General features: G+C 42.1%; 1 protein-coding gene across 1 annotated transcript in view; it reads right to left on the bottom strand.

Annotated features, from left to right (window-relative positions):
- Positions 1-9123: 9123 nt before the first annotated feature.
- Positions 9124-25389, bottom strand: part of LOC134465306 (NACHT, LRR and PYD domains-containing protein 3-like) — a 29839-nt gene continuing 13573 nt past the window's right edge. Inside the window, exons 6-10 of the mRNA XM_063218918.1 lie at positions 19237-19407; positions 18850-19023; positions 12499-12672; positions 11029-11202; positions 9124-9301 (exon numbers count right to left, since the gene is read on the bottom strand). Of these exons, the coding sequence (XP_063074988.1) occupies positions 9124-9301; positions 11029-11202; positions 12499-12672; positions 18850-19023; positions 19237-19407 (871 nt within the window). The remainder of the gene's footprint in view (positions 9302-11028; positions 11203-12498; positions 12673-18849; positions 19024-19236; positions 19408-25389) is intronic.

The raw sequence follows: 25389 nt of genomic DNA, 5'->3' as shown, positions 1-25389 counted from the left end.
AAACAGTGGCAGCACAATCCTCGATTAGGACAAGATAGTGACGACAAAGTTGTTTAAAAGACAAATTCCGCTTTAAAGAATATTTCAGCATTCATTTATTCATTTGTGCATATTAATAAATGGAGAGGGGTGACATAACAGTACTTACATAACAGTGATCACAGTGATTACAGTCACAAAAGTGTATACATTATTATTATGACATATTACAGGAGCCTGCTATGGTTTTGACATGACTTCCAGTGGTTTCCCTTGGCTTTGAATTAACACCAGAGCCTATGTTATAATCTTACTGTCACCAGAGCCTATGTTATAACCGTACTGTCATCAGAGCCTATGTTATAATCTTACTGTCACCAGAGAATATGTTATAACCTTACTGTCATCAGAGAATATGTTATAACCTTACTGTCACCAGAGCCCATGTTATAATCTTACTGTCACCAGAGCCTATGTTATAACCTTACTGTCACCAGAGCCTATGTTATAACCTTACTGTCACCAGAGCCTATGTTATAACCTTACTGTCACCAGAGCCATAGCCATTACATAGCCATTACAATTTTGGTGAGAGTAAGGTTATATTATAACCTTCCTGTCACCAAAATTGTAATGGCTATGTCTTAATCTGTTACTAAAGGCTCTCTGCAATGTCATAGCAATGTTGTTATGATGTAGTTGAGTGTTTTCAGCAAAGAGTGAATAGGCCCGCCGGCGACCCCATCTGCAAGAAGAGGCTACTTCCCAGTGTCTTCCAAGCTGAAAAAAGATATTAAAAACACAAAGATGTGACAATAATGTAGCCAAGTACATTAGGGTACGACTGCCAATTTAGCAACAGGTTACTGACATAGACAGACAGGAAATGAGTGATTATGGTTAAAGCGTGATGCTGATCGCCGGGAATACACTGTCATTGTAAATAAATTTTACCATAAAAAACTATTTTCTGTAATAGCAATTATTTTAATGCAAATAAATAAAATATTCCTCATTAGTCTAGGCAGAATTTCAGAAAATGTGCTTATTTAAGGTCCTGAAGGCAAATCATGTTAATTTTTGGTATACAACTGATTTAGGGGTATTTAAGGGTGCTGAATCCAAATCAAATCAGCTGTATACCGGGCGCAAAAATGTACGGAAATGCCTCAAACTGTCAAAATCCAATATGGCCGCCGACACCAGGTTAAAATCTTGCAATCCCTTTTCTTTTTGACTAAACAAGGTATGAATATGAAAATAAGACTTATTTTTATGTTTTCATATATGGGGAACCCCATTCTGTCATCAGATTTAAGGTCAGATTTGAAGAAAATGCTTATATAATTGGCTGGCAGCTTTTTTAAAACAGGCAGCCTCATATTGTCAACGATTTTTAACATTATGATCAAACTTTCAAGATCAACAGAAAGTGATGTCTGATGTCTTTGTGAACACCAATACTACCAAAGACTACACTGAACTGTCTACTTTCACCTGAACAAAAGAAGTGTGAGTTTACCTATTTCCATTCTTTAGTTATTGGCAGTAGAACATGGGATGACGCCACCAAAAAAAGTACTGTTTTTTGACCCAAAAATGCTACACTTCTCTGTGTCCATATTTTTACTTCCAGGATAAAGTGTATTTTTTGTGTTCATGTTTGGTTTACAGCATTTCCATGGATTTTGAAATATGCTTAACTCAAATCTGCTGTATACCAGGGTCAAAAAATCCCAAAGTACCTCAAAATGAAGGAATCCAATATGGCCGCCATCACCAGAGATATACATCTCTTTGATTAAACAAGGTCAACTCTTAAATACATTATGCTATCTATAGGTTTTCATACATGGGGAATTCATTGCTGTGCTCGGGTTTAAGATTTGGATGAAAATAACAATCAAGCATAACATGGCAATGGTCAGATGGACCACACATTGAGAGAGTACATACACACACAAGTGTGGCAGAGAAGACATTCTTATTGGAACACCAACGTACACATACATACATATACAGGCGCTTTGATATACACTCAGGCAATAATTGAGGCATTATACCATGATGAAATGTTTCCATCTCAAACCACCTCCCATGCTCCCATCTTTTCAACCATTAAAGTAAGTGCACACACTAGTCTGCCTAAATAATTCTTTTTATACAACTTTACAATGGAAATCACTGTTTGCCAATTTCATTGATGTGCTCATTCAATCTATGAATAAAGGAGGATGGAGTGACCAGCTGATGTGTAGAATAGAATAGAATAGAATAGAATAGACTAGAATAGAATGGTGTTTGTCACTATGCACATGTTCAATGAGATTGAAAGCAACACACTTCAGATCACACATTTAATTCACAAAACAGTTTAGGTCAGCAGAATATACAATTAGTAGTGCAAGTAGTGTAGTGTAGTAGTGTGTGTGTGTGTGTGTGTGTGTGTGTGTGTGTGTGTGTGTGTGTGTGTGTGTGTGTGTGTGTGTGTGTGTGTGTGTGTGTGTGTGTGTGTGAATATATACACAGAGGACATACTCATTATTGGTACTCATGTCATACTCATTGGTATCCAAAAGTTATTGCATCAATTGTCTTGCTCAATGTAGATATTACAGTAGCGGTGGCCCACTCTGCAAACACAACCATTTTACATGGCTCGTGTTCATTCTGTATTACGGTAATTCAAACCTCAGTTCAATATGTTGTGCTGTATCAATTAGTCTATTGAAGAACACCAGATGGATGGAAAGAGATCATTGGATGGAGAGATACTAATGAATGGTCGTTCTGTGCATGTATGTGTGAAATGTGGTTATGGCCCTGAGTTGTTTGGTCCTTGCTTTGACACACCTGTACCAAGAGGACAGCAAGGCAAAGAGCTGAGGACCGGGTTGGAGGCTGTCCTAGATAATGTTTTAGCTCTCTTGATACAGCAGGAGGATTAGAGAGGGGCTAAGTTTGTTCCTCCTGTAGGTGTGCCTCCTGAAGGCCGCAATTATCTCTTTGGTTTTCTTTGCATTCAAAGATACAGAAATTATTCTCTGTATACCAGACTACCACCTTTTGCTGGCCACAGCAACTTCCATCTGGAGCTACGCCATAGGCATAGAGGTCCAAAAGAGTGGATTTATTTAAAGAAATCCTTGCACTTATAACACATTTTGTGTCACATTTGTCTGAGCTGCGCTTTAACTATTCACAGATTCGAAACGTGATTCATTGGAGCAGCCATTGCTGCTGAAAGAACTGCTTTTTCACTCATTTAACTTCTCACCACCATACATTTTGACTATGTCACATCTCTGAAAAATCAGTGATCCTGATTGGCTCTACGGCATTGTGGTTTGGGATCAGGGCGAATCCGAAGGATTAGAGGTTATCTACTGTACGTGATGGAGTGACCAAAGTGCCTGAATTTTGATGGCTGCCTTGTGGCCATGGGAGGCACACCCATGAGTGAGTTGTAATCCCATGTGAGGCCCCCAAGTGATAGGTGAAGCTTAGATAATGGAGCACACTGGATGGGAGAAGCACAGTTGTGTGAGGGACACCATGGGGGTGAAGTGCAAGTAAGGGGAAGGCAGCGTGATATTGACCATCACTAGGGTTATGGGTGTGCTCTGACTGTCCCACTTATGATCCAAGCCCTTTGGAGCCCTAGGTTAACTTATTCTCAATCACCTCTCCTCCTCTCCAGTGATTTTGAAGGAGTTGTTCGCTTAAATACGACAGCTATGTATGCCCAAGACAAATTTACGAATAAAAAGAATCTTGAATCGTGAATTTGCTGCAACTGAATGACTCCATGTACTCCATGCCTCTTCTTGCAGATCCAGAGGGGGATGAGGCACTCCTTGGGGCAAGCACACGTTGTGATGTCTTTTCATGCTTTGTGAATGGCAGATACAGGAGTAGTGGGACTAATACCCCATTCAATTTCATCCATCCCGTTTCAGTGACTGACAGGAGGACAGGGTGGAGTAGTATGTGATCCTGCCTCAGTACATTGGCTTGATAATGTGGGGGCACAATATGTCATTGTGTGGCTTCTGATGTAGATAGCAAAGACTCTATGACTAGGACTCATCACTGCAAAACAACTCCATTGCTTTCGCTACATCTGCAGCAAAATTACAATGTAGTGCATGGTGTTGTTATGTAGTGTCTAAACATATAGTGGCCAAATCACTGAGGAGGAGGAGCTTGATAATGATTGGGAATAGCCTATCTATCAAGAAAGTAAATATTTCACAATGACATAAACCTGTCTTTTGTTCCACCTTTCACCTTTCTACCGTTCAAAGATTTAATCTAAGCAAGGCAATACAATCAGCAGACAATAACTTCCCAAAACTAGATATTCATATTAGATGAAGGTACATTCAGGCATACAGGCTTATCTGTGTATAGTTTTGTCATAATGGAAGAGGTGGGCTGAGGTAGACACATTTCATTGTGCATAAGCAATTGAAATAGACAAAACATTTCAATAGAAATTAGCCTGTCGGTTAATTGGCATGAAAAACAATGGTTGTAAACATGAATTCAGACTACACTGAACTGCATGACTACACTGACTACCTTTGATTACAATTTTAAATTTGATTACATACATTATTTCCCCATGTATGAAAAGGAAACATATAGCTACATAATGTTTTTAAGAGTTCACCTTGTTTAATCAAAGATATGTATATCTCTGGTGACAGTGGCCATATTGGATTCCTTCATTTTGAGGCATTATAGGAGTTTTTTGAGCCTGGTATACAACAGATTTGAATTGAGCATATTTCAAAACCCATGGAAATGCTGTATACCAAACATGAACACTATAAAAGGCACTTTGTCCTGAAAGAAAAAAATATGGACACAGAAGTGTACTATTTTTGGGTCAGAAATCAGTGCTTTTTTGGAGGCGTCATCCCATGTTGTACTGCCAGTAACTAAAGAATGGAAATAGGTAGACACAAACTTCTTTTTTCAGGTGAAAGTAGACAGTTCAGAGCAGTTTTAGGTAGTATTGGTTTACACAAAGACATCACACCTTATTTTCTGTGGATCTTGAAAGTTTGATCATAATGCTAAAAATCGTTGACAATATGAGGCTACCTGTTTTAAAAAAGCTGCCAGCCAATTATATAAGCATTTTCTTCAAATCTGACCTTAAATCTGATGACAGAATGGGGTTCCCCATATATGAAAACATAAAACAAGTCTTATTTTCACATTCATACCTTGTTTAGTCAAAAAGAAAAGGGATTGCAAGATTTTAACCTGGTGTTGGCGGCCATATTGGATTTTGCCCGTTTGAGGCATTTCCGTACATTTTTGCGCCCGGTATACAACAGATTTGGATTCAGCACCCTTGAATACCCCTAAATCAGTTGTATACCAAAAATTAACACGATTTGCCTTCAGGAATCATCTTTTGAGAAAATTGACCCTGACTACATTACCAATAAGTAATCACAATCTCTGTATAATAAATATTGCTGACATGATGCCACAATGGTTTTACTTACGTTACTTTCTCAAGTCTGTAGTTTGGGTCTTCCACTATAGCAGAGAGCTGCTTGACTGCTGAGGCTCCTAGTTCATTATTATTTAGACCCAGATATATCAGGTGTGAGGGGTTTGATGCCAGAGCTGATGTCAGAAAAGCACAGCCCTGTTCTGTTATACGGCAACCCCAAAGGCTGGAGAGAGAGAGAGAGAGAGAGAGAGAGAGAGAGAGAGAGAGAGAGAGAGAGAGAGAGAGAGAGAGAGAGAGAGAGAGAATTAGAGAAGACAGAAAGACAGAGAACTGCACAAGTCACTCAAAGTTTTTTGCACATTTGTTTTAATCAGAATGTTTTTGCACATTTGTTTTAATCAGAATGTTTTTGCACATTGCCTTTTTCTTTTTTCTTTATTTTTTTCTTTAATTTATGTGTGTTTATGTAAGCTTCTTGACACCTGAATTCCCCTCGGGGATCAATAAAGTTACTTTACTCTACTCTCACTACTATGTATTTAGGTAATTGACCTAGTGTGGTAGTGCAGTAAAGGTAGACACACACACGCACACACACACACACACACACACACACACACACACACACACACACACACACACACACACACACACACACACACACACACACACACACACACACACACACACACACACACACACACACACACACACACACACACACACACACACACACGAAAAGTAATCCATATTGTGATAATGTGAACCCCATATAACCCAGCACTAGGGGATAAGGTCACATGACTGTAGAGAGTGCAGAGTAACTTGCCTAAGTCAGACACACACATTCAGGGCAGCAGGAAGTGACCTAATCCAATGTAAAGTGAAAAGGATAGTGTGTGTTCACACACGTTTGACCCAGAATAAAATGATTCATTATAGTCCAGAAAATGCTTAATGGTCTGATATCCAGGGAGGGGACCTAGTGCAACAGTAGCAGATAGACATTGGATGTGGACAAACCCACACACACACACACACACACACACACACACACACACACACACACACACACACACACACACACACACACACACACACGTGTGCACGAACGCGCACGCATGCATGCAGGCACGCACGCGCACAAAAAACACACACACAACCAGGCAACACACAAACTTACAGCCATACAGTACATTGCAGACAGCTACAGTTCAGTAGTCTGATGGTGGTGGAGTGAAAACGGTTTCAGAATTTTCTAATTAAGCTTCATTAAACTGTGTCTTTGCTCACCTTAGTTTTTGTAGTTCACAGTCTGGATTGCTGAGTAGAGTAGATATCTGCTTCACACCTGGGTCTCCTAGACTATTATTACTCAGATACAGGAGTGTCAGGTGTGAGGGGTTTGAAATCAGCGCTGAACTCAGATCAGCACATCCCTCTTGTGTAATACTGCAGTTCTGAAGCCTAAATAAGGGTAAAGAAGGGTAAAAAATGAGAGACAGAGAGAGCAGGACACTGTTTTCAGCACCTTTTGTTACTTAGTAGGACCCCCATTCAGACTAAGCAGGCTTACTGTGTGTACGTACACACCCCAGTGTTCCGCCGACACCTTAGCAAAGACTTAACAAGGGAGTGGAGACTGAGAGGTAGTCTGTGGCCCACTGTGTTTGTGTATATACATGTTACGGAGGGTAGTCTGTGGCCCACTGTGTTTACATGTTACGGAGGGTAGTCTGTGGCCCACTGTGTTTACATGTTACGGAGGGTAGTCTGTGGCCCACTGTGTTTACATGTTACGGAGGGTAGTCTGTGGCCCACTGTGTTTGTGTATATACATGTTACGGAGGGTAGTCTGTGGCCCACTGTGTTTATGTACAGTATATACATGTTACGGAGGGTAGTCTGTGGCCCACTGTGTTTGTGTATATACATGTTACGGAGGGGGGAGTCCCTTTGGCACCCAAGAAAAGATTCCCCACACCCAGTACTTCCATGAGCATCTATGTTCATGTATGTCAGCAGTCTGTCTCCTGTTCAGCAGTCTGTGGTCACTGATCTTGTGGGACAGGGTGCCTTAGATATGTACACTCACTGACTGAAATGTGAGTGTGTGGTGTATGAGGTGAAAACTAACCAATCAGGCACCACCCCCTACCTCCAGTTTACCAATGGGGCACCTAAGTCACGCCCTTCTACTTCCGATCCGTGGGGCTGGAGCTCTCAAAATTTTGAATGTGAGTTAATGGAGCGAGTCAAGCTAAATCCTCATCCCGCTTGGCATGTGCTCCGGATTTCACATATGATGACAGTGAATTTGAAAGGTTTGGATTTGCGTCCTAAGACCACTCATTTTCGACACGCAAGAAACGTTATTTTAGCTTTGCTGCAAAACTGTGTTAGGGACTACACGTGCGCCTCGCATATCTGACGTGAACCGAGGCACAGCCAACCCTACCGCTGCACCGTGGCTTAAGTGGCTGCACGTCGGACATGCGACGTCTGTTGTGTAGTCCAATTAATTACATATTTTTGCACACACACAACTCAAAAATCGCTTGCCAAGTGAAGTCAACAAGCACACCATTGGTTGTTATTAATTCTGAGGCACAGCATATGTGTGATCGACGGGGAAATGCGAGGTGGATCAGAAAATAGTTTTGATCAGTCCATTACAGCCCAGTCAAAAGTTTTTGCGTTCCCAGCCCCACAAGCCGCCCGGAAGGGGTGGAGACTTAGGTGCCCCATTTAACCCCACCTCCAAATAAATGGCTAATACACTGGAGTAGCAAACTATCAAACACTATGTTTTGATGAGTTACTACCTGTAATATCAAGGAACTATAATATAATATAGTTGTATCTGTAATATCAAGGAATATACCAACTTAAAGTTGCACTCTGTAGTTTGCGTGATACCTGCAGCATGCCTGTCTCAAAATCTACACATTAAAAAAAAATGTCCTCTCGTGGTGTGAATATTCTTCATCTAAGAGTACCAACAGACAAATGTGAATACGTCTCCAGCAGCACGTAAAGTCAGTTTTTCTGATGAGAATTTTTCCAGCGTCGCTCATTTGGCTCCATCGTGTAATACCCGCCAGGTACTAAAACACTCATTGGTACGTTGAGCTGGATCTGGCAACACACACACACACACACACACACACACACACACACACACACACACACACACACACACACACACACACACACACACACACACACACACACACACACACACACACAGGGATTGGGAGATGCTTGCATGTGCACAACTGTGTGTGACCGAGTGCACAGACTAAAGTACTGTCTGAGTAGCAATGCACCATATCACACTGTGCACCTTATGTCAGATGTGTAAAGCTGACATAACATACACATGGCAACATATTCACACATGTGTGTATCCTGCAGCAAGTACAGTATACCCCGGGCCATAGAGGGATGGGAGACAATCAGAGACAAGAAGCCAAGTTCACACACACACACATGCAGGTGCAAACACACATGACCAAACACAAGCACACTGGAATTGACACACACACATCAGCTGCTGCCACCCCCCCCCCCCCCCCACACACACACACACATTCCATCTTATTGTTTCTGTGAGGAACTATAATAGTGTTTAGCGTGCTTCCTCACACACTCTTTGGTGTCATTACTTACGCCAGTTTCTGTAGTTTACAGCTTGGCATCCTGAGTAGAGCAGAGATCTGCCTCACACCCGAGTCTCCAAGTTTATTAATATCCAGATGCAGCTCTGTCAGGTGTGAGGGGTTTGAAATCAGCGCTGAAGTCAGAGCAGCACAGCCCTCTTCTGTAATACTGCAGTTATCAAGCCTGGAAAGAGGTATAGAGAGATGGAGAGATAGAGAAGAGGTGGTAGAAGGGTAAATAATCAGAGACAGAGACAGAGAGAGTAGGACATTGTTTTGGCACCTTCTGTTACTTAGACCAGGAGGTTTCAACTGGTTCTGACCCAGGGACCACCATTCAGACTAAGCAGTGGTCTACTGTGTGTATGTACACATTCCAGTGAGGGGAGTCCCTCCGACACCAAAGAGTTAACAACTGGTTCTGGCCCAGGGAGTGGAGACTGAGAGGTAGTCTGTGGCCCACTGTGTTTGTCTCCATGTTACAGAGGGGGGAGTCCCTTCTACACCTTAGCAAAGAGTTAACATGAGGGTCACTGAATAGGAAAAGGTCCCCACACATGAGGGTCACTGAATAGGAAAAGGTCCCCACACATGAGGGTCACTGATTAGGAAAAGGTCCCCCACAGGCACCACCCCCTACTCCCAGTTTAACAGATGAGGAGCCCCCACCTCCAAATTAATACACTGGTGTAGCAAACTATCAAATGATATCTTCTGATGAGTCACTATTACCTCTAATATCAAGGAATATACGTACATATCAACTTAGTCATCCTCTGCAGTTTGGGTGATTTTGCAGGGTTTGCCTACGGCGTACCAACAATCAACACAAATGTGAATACCGCTAAGTCTCCAGGAGCACGTGAAGTCAGTTTTTCTCATGAGATTTTATCCCCATGATGCTCATTCTACTCCATAAAAAGTTCCATGTGGGGAATTCTGACAGCAGAGTGTGAAAGTGGTCTGGAGAGTCACCATTCACTAACTAATGACTCATTATAGCATCAGCTGACTCAGGACAGTCATTACTTACCTTTTAATCCTGCCTGTGACCCTTTAAGGACATTTGTTCCTTTAAGGACATTTGCTATGAAAACAAAAACTGGTATGGAGGGATGTAATACCCACCAGGTACAGAACACTCATTGGTACGTTGAGCTGGATCTGGCAACACACACACACACACACACACACACACACACACACACACACACACACACACACACACACACACACACACACACACACACACACACACACACACACACACACACACACACACACACACACACACACACACACACACAGGAGATGCTTCCTGCGTGACTGTGTGTCTACAACTGTGTGTGACCGAGTGCACATATTTACTAGAGTACTGTCTGAGCAGCAATGCACCATATTGCACCGTGTGCCTTGTGTCAGGTGTCCTACTGCATGCAAAGCTGACATAACATACACATGGCAACATCTTCATGCACACATGTGTGTATCCTGCAGCAAGTACAGCATACCCCGGGCCATAGAGGGATGGGAGACAATGAGAGACAAGACGTCAACTTGCATATCAAGTCCCAGATAATCACCAATACTGCCATAAACCACTAGTGGGCAGCAGAACATTGGTTGAAAACCCCTTTACTTATGCAGACGCACGCACGCACACACACACACACACACACACACACACACGCACGCACGCACGCACGCACACACACGCGCACACACACACGCGCGCACGCACACGCACACACACGCGCACACACACACGCACACACGCACACGCGCGCATGCACACGCACACACACACACACACACACACACACACACACACACACTCCATCTTAGTGTTTCCATGATGAACTATAATAGTGTTTAGTGCTTCCTCACACACTCTTTGGTGTCTTTGCTTACCCCAGGCTCTGTAGCTTACAGTCTGGATTCCTGAGTAGAGTAGAGATCTGCTTCACTCCAGAGTCTCCAGGTGTATTCTTATCCAGACTCAGACGTGTCAGGTGTGAGGGGTTTGTTGCCAGAGCTGAAGTCAGAGCAGTACAGCCCTCTTCTGTCATACTGCAGCCTTTAAGCCTGGAGAGAGAGAGGGGAGGGGGGGGATCAGAGAATGAGAGTTACTAAGAGCAAGCACACAAGCACACAAGCTGGTTGAAGTGTTGTGAAGGTTGTATGAAGTGTTGTGCTCCAAAACTGGACTTCCGCCCCTTGTATATATGTTGTATGTCATAAGTCAAATGTCCTTGTATTATTTATTTATTCTTTGTGTTGCCCATATGCGTTTTTAGACTTCATATTATATGGTATGTGTCTTGTGTGTTTTTTATGTAATCTTTCATTTTAAACTGCAAACCCAGTTTACCTTCGGGTACCAATAAAGTTGAACTGAACTGAACTGAACTGAACTGAACTGCACTGTAAGAAACACACCTCCCTGGCGCGGAGGGGAAAGGGAAAGGGCATCGGAGATTGTTACATTGTAATATGAAAAGAGACATAAACTGATATGATTTAAAATGTGCATTAAGTGTAGAGAGGTCGACATTTTGTTTATGTGATGGAAATTTCGCTACCAGTCTGCGCTACGATGACATCCTGCGACTTGTGAACCATGTTCTAGTTGGTGTGATATGTTGCGTTTCTTGATAAAAGGACACAAGGTAGGATGACCTGGTTTGCGCGGTGCCCATGGCATGCCTGTCTCAAAATCTACACCGTAATGAAAAAATCCTGTGTCAAATAAACTTGATGTAAGACTGTTTTTCATCACGGAATGCCAGCAGTTGATACAAATCTGAATACGGTAAATAAAACAATGTTTTCAAATGAGAAGTGTTTCCCAAGACCGCGCTGCCAAAAGTTGCATGTTGGGTTAGATGGGTTTTCTGACAGCGGACCGTGGAAGTGGTCGCAAGAGCCATCATTCACTTACTAATGACTCGCATATGCGCTGCAACCCTGTTTGCATTTGTTTGCTTACACGTCATATTATTTTGACTGCGTGTTATTTGCCTACAGCTCATGCTGTATGTGAAGTATTAATCTAAATTGAACCACACACACACACACACACACACACACATTCTGCACAACTGTAATCAAGAGTTTCTATGATGACTCTAATTGTGTTGAGTCTGCTGCAGCACACACTTAGCTTTCCACAGTATTTACACACACACACACACACACACACACACACACACACACACACACACACACACACACACACACACACACACACACACACACACACACACACACACACACACACACACACCTGTAATCAAGGCACTTGCGAGCTGTAAAAGTGTTTTCATGGTGACTATAATAGTGTTTAGTCTGATGCATCACACACTCTGTCTCTTTGCTTACCACAGAACCTGTAGTTTACAGTCTGGATTACTGAGTAGAGTAGATATCTGCTTCACTCCAGAGTCTCCAAGTTTATTCTTTTCCAGAACCAGACCTATCAGGTGTGAGGGGTTTGATGCTAGAGCTGAACTCAGAGCAGCACAGCCCTCTTCTGTTATACTGCAGTTAACAAGACTGGGGTGGGGGTGGGGGGGGGTAGAGAGTCAGAGAAGAAGAGACAGAGAAAGCAGGACACTGGACATTTTGGACTCATGCAGACACAAGCCACCCTGCACACAAACTGTTCAGCCTCCTGCCCTCTGGAAAGAGGTACAGGTGCCTCCACATACACCAAGCAATCAGGAGGCTGAACACCCCCCCCCCCCCCCACACACACACACACACACTGTATTGTGACTGCACAATCCTACCTGCACTAACTCAAACACACACACACACACACTCTCTCTCTCACACACACACACACACACACACACACACACACACACACACACACACACACACACACACACACACAGGCCCGTTGCGTTAAGGTACGCAATGTAGGCAGTTGCCTAGGGCCCCCGAGTAGGTGGGGCCCCCAAGGACGACAGGTTATGTACCCAACAGCAATGACGATTTTAAATAGCTTCATAATATGGCACCGTCGCCTGTATGAAGGGCTCTGCTGCGAGGGAAGCGACAGCGCCTCCCTAATACCCCCTTGCTCGAGGGGGCCCCCTTCCAATAGGTTTGCATCAGCGACAACGTGAAAATGTCAATTGCCGAACAGCGAGCGCATCGACAATATAGTCAAAGTACCCCCATCTGGAGGGGGCCCCCTTCCAATTGGTTCAAGAATCATATTCCACGCAAATACAAACTGAAAATGGAGCGACACAATCTCTCTCACTGGATGTTACGCAGACGCCAGTTTACATTACATTTTTGGAGACAGTTGCTTTTATAATAAAAGTTTATCTTGAAGACGACACATTAGGCTACTCTCTGTACTGCTGCCAAACCACCAGACTGTCCCAGGCCAGTTGACATCGCACAGACAGCGAGATGCTTCATTTACAGTTACATATGTTTTCAAAAACATCCACGTGCTGTAAGCACTGCAAACGTCGATTGTTCAATAACGCACCTTTTTTCGACACGGAACTGTTTTGGATGTGGACAAACGCAAGAAGAAACGAATGAACAATGTAATGCCTATCGGATAACAGGAGTCACAAGTGCGATGAGTGGGATAGCTAAATTGTAGCACAATAGTCCATTTCTTGCTATTACTATATGTGGGGTTACACATTGGAATTTGGGACCATGATTGTGGAAACGCGTGGATTACAGTTAGAGGTTGGGATACATTCTGCGGTCAAGACAACGCAAGGTAAGGACACCGGGATATTGGTCCCTATAACACAGTTGTCAACCGCGGAGGTTGTTCAGTGATCCTTGGTCGCTGCCTATTCGTGTTTGCTGCGGTACTACTAATAACACAATCATTTGGATTGTATTTTCAAGTGCGTGATGGATGCAATACGAAAAAATAGGCTATATGGTCGGGGAGACCCCCCTTGGCTTGGTTACAGAATTCTGGCTTAATTCCCCCAACCCCACTGTGCCTGCTCATTCGTTTCTCAGCCTTGAGTTTCTGAACTGTAGGCTACGCCTATTGTCAATATTTCGTTTTGCACAAATGGAGCACCCTTGGTTAGATTCTCAAAGTGGTTGGAAAGATTAGACCATTCTTTATTTGTGATTGGCAATGCAGATCATGATTTTCGTGGTAGGGTTAAAACACTCAGATTGGGCCATATAGGCCTACTTTCATTTGAGATGAGCCTACTGAATGGAATGGGCTATATTTCCCCAGGTCTTTCTTCATAAAGTTTCATAAAATGAACTGGAGGGACTAGTTATCATAATAGGCCTACCTAGATTGCATTTCCTCACCGAAAAAATGCTGGTGTATGCATGCTCTTAATGCATTCATTGCCCTTCATGCATGTGTTGCCCTGCATAGCCACAACACTGTCTAAGGTGACTTGTTTGTTTCATTATGTTTCCATGTGACATGATGTTGTATTGGTAGGCTACAGTTGTGCTAATGACTGGAGTGCCATCCAAAAATGGTCTGGCCCATCCGAAACAGAAATTCTGGCGCCGTGGCTGCCCCGTCAGGAGCCCAACCCCCCCCCCAAAAAAACCTTAGGGCCCTGACAACCCCTTTGCCTAGGGCCCCCAAAATCCTAGAAACGGGCCTGCACACACACACACACACACACACACACACACACACACACACACACACACACACACACACACACACACACACACACACACACACACACACACACACACACACACACACACGTTACTGCTGCATAACATTGAATGACTGTCCTGAACAACTAGCTACCAACCCAAATGTAAATAATAAACACACAAAACACTTTAGCTGTCTAGCTCTGGCAAACTGTTATTTATTTCTATGTGCCAATACTAGTACCACTAAAGTAGAATGTCATACTAGGGCAATGTAAATATGTGCACATTACAAATTACTTACTCCACTATTTATTAATGTTTCCAATGCTACTATTACTATGTCAGATTTGTCACAAAAGAACGCATATTGAAAATGCACAACAAATACCTCTTTAATATATGTTTTCTACATGTCTTCTGTTTCCATTTTTCCACTTTAAATGTCTGTATGTGAATTGTATGGGTACTGTACTGTGTGTGTACTGTCTATGTCTATACTGTCTATGTCTACACCTAAAGTATGTCTATGTCTGCATGGGCAAGTAAGAAACATAATATTAATTATTTGCATGACCAGTGTAAAATTGACAATAAAGCCGACTTCACTTGAGACTGTAAAGGTGTTTCTCCAAACGCCAAGTGAGGCAGGTGGCAAGTTGTTCCGACGCACTATCCAAGGTTTTACGTAAGCATGCGCAGAGAGTTGAATAAAAAGAGACGTTTTGCTGCTTTACTCAAGTGGTCCGGTTGACTTACTGTATCAAATTGCTGTTCCAAATAAACCAAATATACAGCAATTTGTCCAAAGTAAGTTTGGACGTTACCATCTTTACCATCCTACCTGTCGAACACACAGTGAGAAAAAAACAAATATGGCTCCTACACAGACCAGACTTAGCTCACATTTCTGCATAACTGTAATCGAGACACTTAGCTAGCTGTAAAAGTATAATTTCTAGTGTTTCCATGACGACTATAACAGTGTTTAGTCTGATGCATCGCACTCTTTGTCTCTTTGCTTACCACAAGTTCTGCAGTTTACTGGCTGGCATCCTGAGTAGAGCTGATAGCTGCTTCACTCCTGAGTCTTCTAGTGTATTGTTATTCAGATGCAGGTATTTCAGGAGTGAGGGGTTTAACATCAGAGATGAAGTCAGAGCAGCACAGCCCTGTTCTGTTATACTGCAGGACTCGAGTCTGGAGGTGTGTGTATGTGTGTGTGTGTGTGTGTGTGTGTGTGTGTGTGTGTGTGTGTGTGTGTGTGTGTGTGTGTGTGTGTGTATGTGTATGTGGGGGGGGGGGGGGTAGTGAGTGACAGAGAGAGAGAGAGATAATTATCTCACAACATTCACACTACCGTAATAACCAATGCACAATAACATACAGATTTGATTATTTTTATTTGTATCAAGACGAGCAAAAAGTACCAAATAGTATGCAAGAGGATAACATTACAGAGCAGGGGTCAGGAACCTTTTTGCTGGAGAGAGCCATGAACGCCATTTAAAAAAAATAAAAATAAAAATCACGAGAGCCATCCATTTTAAAAACACTGAATACAATTGAGCCCAACAATTTTAGACTGTACTGTCAAGTTGTTATTTTTATTGATAACAGGTAAGTATAGGGTTGCCAACTGTCGACTTAAATGTGGAACACATACTTTTATGTATAAATATGGGAGGAATCTTTATTTCAAAGGACGGTTGGCAACCCTAACTAAGTAAGTGCCAGATACAATTCCCAAAAGAGCCACATATGGCTCTAGAGCCATAGGTTCCTGACCCCTGTTACAGAGGATTACTGACTTACACACTCATACTTCTACTGTTATTATTAAAGCAGTCAACATTCAAGGATGAACAAAACATCTTCCTCCCCATATTTCCATATATGTTCATGCTACATACAGTATATGATAGCTGAAAGTAAATATTTTGCAACCCCCCCTTTGCAGTTTCCCCTTTTCACAGTATTGTGTAGAAAGTGTGTGTGTGTGTGTGTGTGTGTGTGCGTGTGTGTGTGTGTGTGTGTGTGTGTGTGTGTGTGTGTGTGTGTGTGTGCGTGTGCGTGTGTGTGCGTGTGCGTGCGTGCGTGTGTACTGTATGATGTGAATACATCATACAACATCACTGCACTATTGCATCTTCATACCTGCTGAATGTTGATTTCTGTTCTTATGTCACACACAACATAGAACATAATTTCTGCATTACAAGTTATACTGATCAAACACAAACAACTAACTTGAGCGTCTTGATTCTGCAGTGTGGGTCCTCCAGTAGAGCGCAGAACTGCTTCACTCCGGAGTCTCCTGGTATTTTCCCACTCAGATCCAGCTCTGTCAGCAGTAAAGGGTTTTCATGTAGAATTGAAGTCAGATAGGCACAGGCCTGTTCAGCAGCATCGCTCTTCAACAACCTACAGAAACAACAGTAGAATCACTAATTTCACACACTTCCACACTAATGCTTCTCACCCACCCTCCATACACACAGGTGCATGCACTGGGCTACATACGAAGGCAAATCAAACATATTGCACACAAATGCATATATGCACATATGGTACAGACATTGTTATAGATCAAACATGTTACACAGCTGTGCATGTAATCCAAAAGTGATGCAAAAGTGCCTTCAGGTCGTCAAATAGATTAGAGCGACCAACATTGCTGACCAGAATTATTGTATAGGCTAGTGCACAATGTAATACAGTATAATATATGATATAGAAATACAGTTTTAATAAAAAATAGCCCAAAAGTTCTTAAGGGGTAGAAGGTGATCTGATGTGATAAGGTGCCATGTGGTAAATAAAATAAATACTGTATTGGAAGTGTCCTGATGGAAGATTATCCAGTGCTATGAGAGTCCCTTAGTGCAGTGATCATCCTGGATGGGGCATTTGGGAGGTTTGGGTCTAGCTGCCTCCACAAGGTGAAAAGGGGATTGGCAGGGGCATCATGCCATAGATGGAAGACTTCTATACACATCTATGGATCATGCCCTTCAGCTCTCTATGATGTGTGGCATTAAACAACTCTATGACCTTGGGGACAAATGACCTCTGTAACCTGCCTGTCCTGTAGGAGACGGACTGGCAGGGGGATCGTGCACTTCAGTCCTCTATGTCTGTAGCTAACCAGACCCCTCTAATTGGCCTTGACCAGACTGATGATGATGGTGTGCATGGAGTGGCTGGCCTTGACCAGACTGATTGATGATGGTGTGCATGGAGTGGCTGGCCTTGTCCAGACTGATGATGATGGTGTGCATGGAGTGGCTGGCCTTGACCAGACTGATGATGATGCGCTGTCCTTAATAAAGCATTGTGTCTAATTCTTCAGTTGTAACAGTATCATAGTTGGTCAACAAGGTTTTAAAGTTCTTTGCAATTGGTTTAATAATGTAAAGACTAATCCAAGGAGTACAGCTGCATGTACGCTACTGTTGTTGTTAGTGAAATGTAGCGAAGTGGCAGTTTGAAACCCAGCGATTTTTTTAACCAGAAATGCAGTAATGCTTTCCTAATAAACCTGCACTGAATCAACATTATTGTAAAGATAATTTACCAGTCTTATCAATCAATTTGATCTGCATCTATCCCGTTCATTTTTGTTTACTTATAGCAATGGTTACCAAGGCAATACAAGTTATGCTTTGCCTTAATGCTTTGCCAGCTGACATGAATAAAATAAAAGACAAGTGTTTGAGGTGGCATTTGCATGGGTAGCAGTCTACAGTTAGTGGCTCTAATGAAGGATTGGCAGTATTTTGGGTTTAGTTTGCAATTATTTGTTGCCGTAGTAAGGATTACACATAGAAGCATATTAATGTGTCAAATTTAATTGAATGCATTTCTTTTTTAAAGTTAAATAAAACATGGTCATGGCCCGTGATGAAATTGGCCTGGGTTCAAACTTATTTGCTGACCCCTGACATAGATGCGTGTAACATCCAACATCATTACAGAATAAAATGCATCATCTCTCCCGGTAGGGCACACAGAAATGTGTCAAGCAAATCCCAAACATACAGTACACTCTAAAGAATATCTGACACGCATGCATCAAAAGATATTTTATTATCTTACCTCAGGGTCTGAAGTTTACAGGCAGGATCCTGCTGTAATTCCAAAAGCAGCTTTACTCCAGAGTCTCCAGTTTCGTTTCCTCTCAGGTCCAGTTCCTCCAGATGTGAAGGGTTTGATTTGAGAGCTGAGGCGAGAGCAGCATATCCTACTCCTGTTATGCCACAGTCCGCTAGTCTGAACAGAAGAGCCTTAATAATTAACTAGTTCTATTTAATTTATAAAATAAACATTTGCTCCAAGCATTTTATAACACTGTGATATAAGCCAAGACGATGTTCAGGATGTTTAATTTTGAAACACAGATCTTTAAGAGTTATGTACAGTAGAACGTCCAGTGAAGTGCTGTATGTAAGACTGAGTTAATGCTAAAATATTAAAATGTCTTACTGGAGTGACTTCAATGCACAGTTAGAGTTCTCCAGCCCACTACAAAGTTCTTTGACTCCAGTATCTCTAATACTGTTGTGGCTGAGATCCAGTGTCTTCATTTTTGATGGTTTGCAGAGGACAGATGCCATTGTTGTACAGCTCATTTCACTGAGCCCACAGCTATCAAGCCTGAAAGAGGATAACAGCCATACATAATTATAAAGCTCAGCAAATAAAACACTGAACAGCCATTAACATCCAATTAAAATATCCTGATGGTATACGTTGAATATATTTCCATTTATTCTGGATATTTTGTAGATTTTGTGAGTCTGATGTTAAGGGGTGCCAATTGCTAGGGGGCACTGTATTTGCTAATTCCTGACACAGAGACTTGAAATGTCCAACATCATAACATAATAAAATGTGTAATCTTCACCTGTAGGATAATGACCTTCCACAGAAAAACAAATTCAAAACATACACTCTAGAGAAAAAGACACACATTTCAATCTCAGACATGAGCATCCTGAGATGTGTTATGACATTACAGTATCTTACCTCAGTGTCTTAAGGTTAAAGGCAGGATTCAGTAATGATTCCAAAAGCAGCTTTACTCCAGAGTCTCCAGGGTCGTTTCCTCTCAGGTCCAGTTCCTCCAGATGTGAAGGGTTTAATTTGAGAGCTGAGGCGAGAGCAGCATATCCTATGCTTGTCACACCGCAGTCTGCCAGTCTGAACAAAAGAGTCTTAATTAGTAACAATTTCTATTGTATGAAATATAATTGTTTTCCATAGGTATACATTTTATCAGCCAATACGATGTTCAGGGGGAAAAAACCTTTAAGAGGTATGAGAGTGCAGCAGAACATCCAGTAAGGCACTATATGTAAGACTGAGTTAATGCTGAAATATTAAACTTTCTTACCGGAGTGACTTCAATGTACAGTTTGAGTTCTCCAGCCCACTACAAAGTTGTTTGACTCCGATATCTCCAATATTGTTGTGGCTGAGATCCAGTTTCTTCACTTTTGATGCTTTGCAGAGGACAGATGCCATTGTTGTACAGCTCATATCACTGAGCCCACAGCTATCAAGCCTGAAAGGGGATAAAAGACATATGATATTGTAATGACAGACAATATGCAAATAATGACAGACTGTTACGTGGCCCTATTTTTGCCATCCACTGTGTGCCATTTTTGCCATTCATTTTGTACCACTTCATGTGTACAACCACTAATCACTTGATTGCCTTGCTCTGTCTTGTGATTGAGAAACTGTCTGCAGGTGTGCTGGTGGGAAGCCGCTGCGCTCATTGGCCGAGCTGGGGAATAAAACGCGCCAGCCCCGGTGTTTACTCTCTCTCTCTGCTCCGCGTCGCTCTGAGAAGCTGCTGGCAAAGCCAAACGATAACCCATCCTATTTTCTTAAATCACTTTGTCTTTTATTTTTTGTTAACTTTGAAATATTGTAAGGGTGAAGGTGGTGTTTTGTTTTCCTAGACAATTATTTTTTGTTGATCCTCACTGCTGAACAGGCGTCAGACACCGTTTTTGTTTATCTTGTGCAACGAAAATTAAAACATTACATTTTTACCCCCATGTCCTGTTTCACCTGGCAATTTATGTTTAACTCCCATATTTTTACCAATGGGTTTGTAACACAGACAATATGAAAAACACTGAACAGTCATCAACCCATTATCTCTGAGAACACTCACTGCCCCTGCACTGCAAACATGAAGCATTCTTATGGTAGATTTTCAATAGCTGTAATTCTTGGAGTGCAAAAGGGAGACTACAGCCAATATATATATTTCATCATGTCATGAACCGATTTCAATGACAAAATATGTCTTATATACACTCAATCAATCATGGTAAATCAAAGGGAATTCCAAAATGTATGTAATAACTATGGTAACTATCTTTAATTCTGAGCGATTCAGCCTCTGTGATGGTCATATACCTGGACTCTCATATTGTCCATCAGTACAATTCATTTTGAAATGTTCTTCTTTGTTGTTTAATGTCATTTGGATGTTTATTATAGTACATTTCACTGATCCCCGTCCCAACTTCTTTGAGACATGTTGCAGTTATCAAATTAGAAATGAGTCCAAAACAATAGGCCCATTTTTGTCTCTGTAATATTTTGTCTATTCACTATTCTCCAGCTAATGAATGGATTGAATGTTTTGAAAATTATAGCATTTTGATTTTATTCACAGTTTACCACGACTGGCCGGTGTGACATATGTGACGCTGGACGAAACACCTGGCAAAAGCTTCGCAAAGCAAAATGTGAGTAGAGACTACTGGGAAAGCAAAGGGGCTCGACCCAAAAACAGAGATAAAATACTTACTTCAACACCAGTGCAGTCTGCTGCTGCCAGACCAACATTTTCAGGGCAGCCCATAAAACTTCAAAATCGATTTGAGTGCCTTGAACAATTGGAACCAGTTGCTCCCAAAATAAAAACTGAACGTACACCGCATTGGAACAACAAGAACAAAGCTAGACGGCAGCTGCCTGCCTCTCCTACAACACTTGTTGTTGGTGATCTCAGTGTAAAAAATGTCGAAAATGGAACTTTTAAAGTGTCCTGTCTGCCCCATGCATCCGTACGTGAGACCAAGGATAGTATCCCACAATTGGTGTCTGATCACAGATCTATTGATCGCCTTGTTGTTCACTGTGGGGCAGCGGATCTGTTCAAAGAGCAAATAATTGTCCGAAAGGATTTTAATGACTTATTTTCAACTCTAAAAGATCTGAAAATTCCATCCTTCATCAGCGGGCCAATACCAGCACCCTGCTATCGCGATTTTGCGTTCTCCAGATTAAATTCTTTAAACACATGGCTGTCAAGGACATGCAGATCCAACGGTATCAGCTTTGTTGACAACTTCGACCGTTTCTGGAGACGCTCTGTACTCTTAAAAAAAAACAGTGCAGAACTGAGTTGGACCGGCGCCAAAGTGTTGACAGACCAGTTTGTTTACAGCATTGAGACCTTGGGCGCTGATAAGCGACCTGTATCTGTATCCACTCAGACACATGGGCATTTCAACAAGCCCTCTGTCCCTGCCAGTGTGCAAACTGAGCCACAGACTGACGAAAGCACACACACAGATGACGTAGCTGCTCATGTGGAAAGAAACGACATGACTGACCCACCAACACACAGAACTCGCCACAAACTGAACCAGCTTTCGGAACAGCTGGAAGACCTGTCACAGAAACTGGCAGCAAACCGCTCGCCGGAGATCAAGTGTTCACCTCCTTGTCGGACTGGCAAAGTGCCATCGGCATCACCAATTCCACCTCCCAGGTCTGCCAAAAAGCGACTGTCTACACAGGAAATAGGAAATGTGGTTTCCTCAAAACCAAACTCACCCCCCAGATGTGGCGAAACGCAGCCACCAGCATCAAGCCCTGGCAACGGCGACAAAATGCAATCACCAATGGAATCACAACCTTCCCGGAACGACGAAACATCATCTCCATCTCCCAGACTGAGATTTCCAGCAACTATGGCGAGACTACTCCCCTTTGCCAGATCTACCTTTTCTACCCCCAGACATTCCTACCAAGCCTCCTATGCGGATATTTCTCAAGGTCAACCTCATTATACCCCAAAATCTGAAAGAATACTTCCATCCACGACTGCACCCAAAAAAGGCAGAGCCCCACCACCACCTGTCTGTGCTCTGGAGTACAATAGTATCAGTGATGATGACCTTGTTGAAAGCACAGTCTGATATCAACTGGGTCCCTACCCACATAGTAACAGTGGTTTTGAAAATAAGCAGATAAGGGGACCCGTGGACAATCTTATTCCAGTTCTAACAACCAAGCAAAGCCTCTTGAGGACACGTAGGCCTATACATTACCCCAAGAAGGCAAACATGGAATATCTCAGTGCTGTCCCAAAAAAACTCACTCAAAATACCACAGTGGAAATGCCTCCAATGCTCAATGTTAAATTAGCTTTACAGAATGCCAGGTCTCTAAGGAACAAGCCTTTTATTGTCAATGAGTTTATCTGTACCCACAACCTTGATTTTTAATTTTTAACTGAAACATGGCTGGAAAAATCCACTAGTTCTATCACACTTATAGAAGCAACCCCGCCTCACTTTCATTTCATTAGTACAGAAAGGCAGAATAAACAGGGAGGGGGATAGCAATTATTTTCAAGGCACTGTTTCAATGTCAAAAGACAGCACTAGGTGAATTTTCATCTTTTGAATACTTAGCTGCAGTTCTAAAATGTTCTTCCGACATACTGTTATTAACTATCTACAGACCTCCAAGACTTTCTGCACCACTCTTCTTAGAGGAATTTGGTGAGCTGTTGTCGAATGTTTGTGTGGACTATGATAGCCTTTTTATAACAGGCGACTTCAATTTTCACGTAAACGACTTAGAGAATGTCTATGCTAAGGAATTTTTAAGTCTTATTGACATTTTTAGCCTTACACAGCATGTAACAGGACCAACACACAACCAAGGTCACACTCTAGACCTAATCATAACAAAAGTCCTCAATGATTGTGCTAGTGTCAAAGACTATGGCTTTTCTGACCATTACTGCATTTTTTCTGATGTTTCTATGTACCCTCATGTTCAAAGGGAATCTGTTACAGTCAAAAAACGTATAATCAACTGTGAGACAGCCTCACTCTTTCAGCAAGCACTTTCAGAGATCCAAAGTCAAACTTCAGAGAATGCTGATGATCTCATGGTTAATTTTAATGCAAGGATGACCCATATTATGGATGTTATTGCCCCCGAAAAAATCAAAACAGTGGGACATAAAAAAGCCCCTTGGAGAATGAATCCCACAGTTATATTGCTAAAGCAAGAATGCAGGAGGGCTGAAAGACAGTGGCGTAAATCCAAACTTGAAGTCCACTACCAAATCTATAAACACACACTCTCGAAATACAACCAAGAAATTTCTAAAGCTAGACAATCTTTTTTCTCTGACATAATTAACAGAAATATTAATAATGCACGCGTCCTGTTTGGCACTGTGGAAAAGCTAGCAAGGCCCCCAAATCAAATGCCCTCTGAGTTCCTCTCAGTCAGCAAATGCAATGAGTTTGCATCCTTTTTCAAAGGTAAGATTGAAAAAATACGTACAAACATACTCACACATGTGCAACCGACCCAAGATTCGGACCAACTTGTTACGGTGAAGTTAAATCCTAACCTCATGAGAAATTTTAATTTAGTTGATGTGGACATTCTTAATAGAACGGTACAAAGTCTTAGCTCCTCTACATCTGACTTAGATATTCTACCAACAGCCTTCTTCAAATCCATCTTACACCTAATATCACCAGATGTACTTCAGATCATCAACACCTCACTACAAACAGGCATATTCCCAGGCTGGCTGTCAGGCTGAAGCAGTTGTGAAACCCTTACTGAAAAAGAACAACCTGGATGCACTGGTACTAAACAACTATAGGCCCATATCCAATCTACCATTTATGGGTAAAATAATAGAGAAAATTGTTTTTAACCAATTAACTGCCTTTTTAATGTCTAATAGCTATTTTGATAAGTTTCAATCTGGTTTCCGTGCCTACCACAGCACTGAAACAGCTCTTATCAAAGTTATGAATGACATAAGATTGAATTCTGATGCTGGCAAATCATCCGTCTTGGTACTTCTTGATTTGAGTGCTGCTTTCGACACAGTTAATCATTCTATACTACTACATAGACTGGAACACTGGGTTGGCTTTACGGGCATAGTGATCGACTGGTTAAAATCGTACTTACAACAAAGAAGTTTTTTGTCGCCATTGGAAGACATACTTCATCACCAATGTCTCTGGATTGTGGGGTCCCCCAGGGCTCCATTCTGGGACCACTACTGTTCAATCTGTATATGTTGCCACTGGGACACATTATCGAGAATAACTCCATAAATTACCATAGCTATGCGGATGATACCCAGCTCTACTTATCTATGTCCCCCAATGACTACACCCCCTTGAATCACTCTATCATTGCATGGACCAAATTAACAAATGGATGTCTCACAATTTCCTCCAGCTGAACACAGAAAAAAACTGAAGTAATTATATTTGGGGAAAAGAGAGGAGAGACAAAAGATTGCTACTATCCTTGAAACGAAGGGACTGAAAC

Source organism: Engraulis encrasicolus, chromosome 2, assembly GCF_034702125.1.
Source record: "Engraulis encrasicolus isolate BLACKSEA-1 chromosome 2, IST_EnEncr_1.0, whole genome shotgun sequence".
NCBI classification, from domain to species: Eukaryota; Metazoa; Chordata; class Actinopteri; order Clupeiformes; family Engraulidae; genus Engraulis; species Engraulis encrasicolus.
This window is presented reverse-complemented; position numbering and strand designations above follow the sequence as displayed.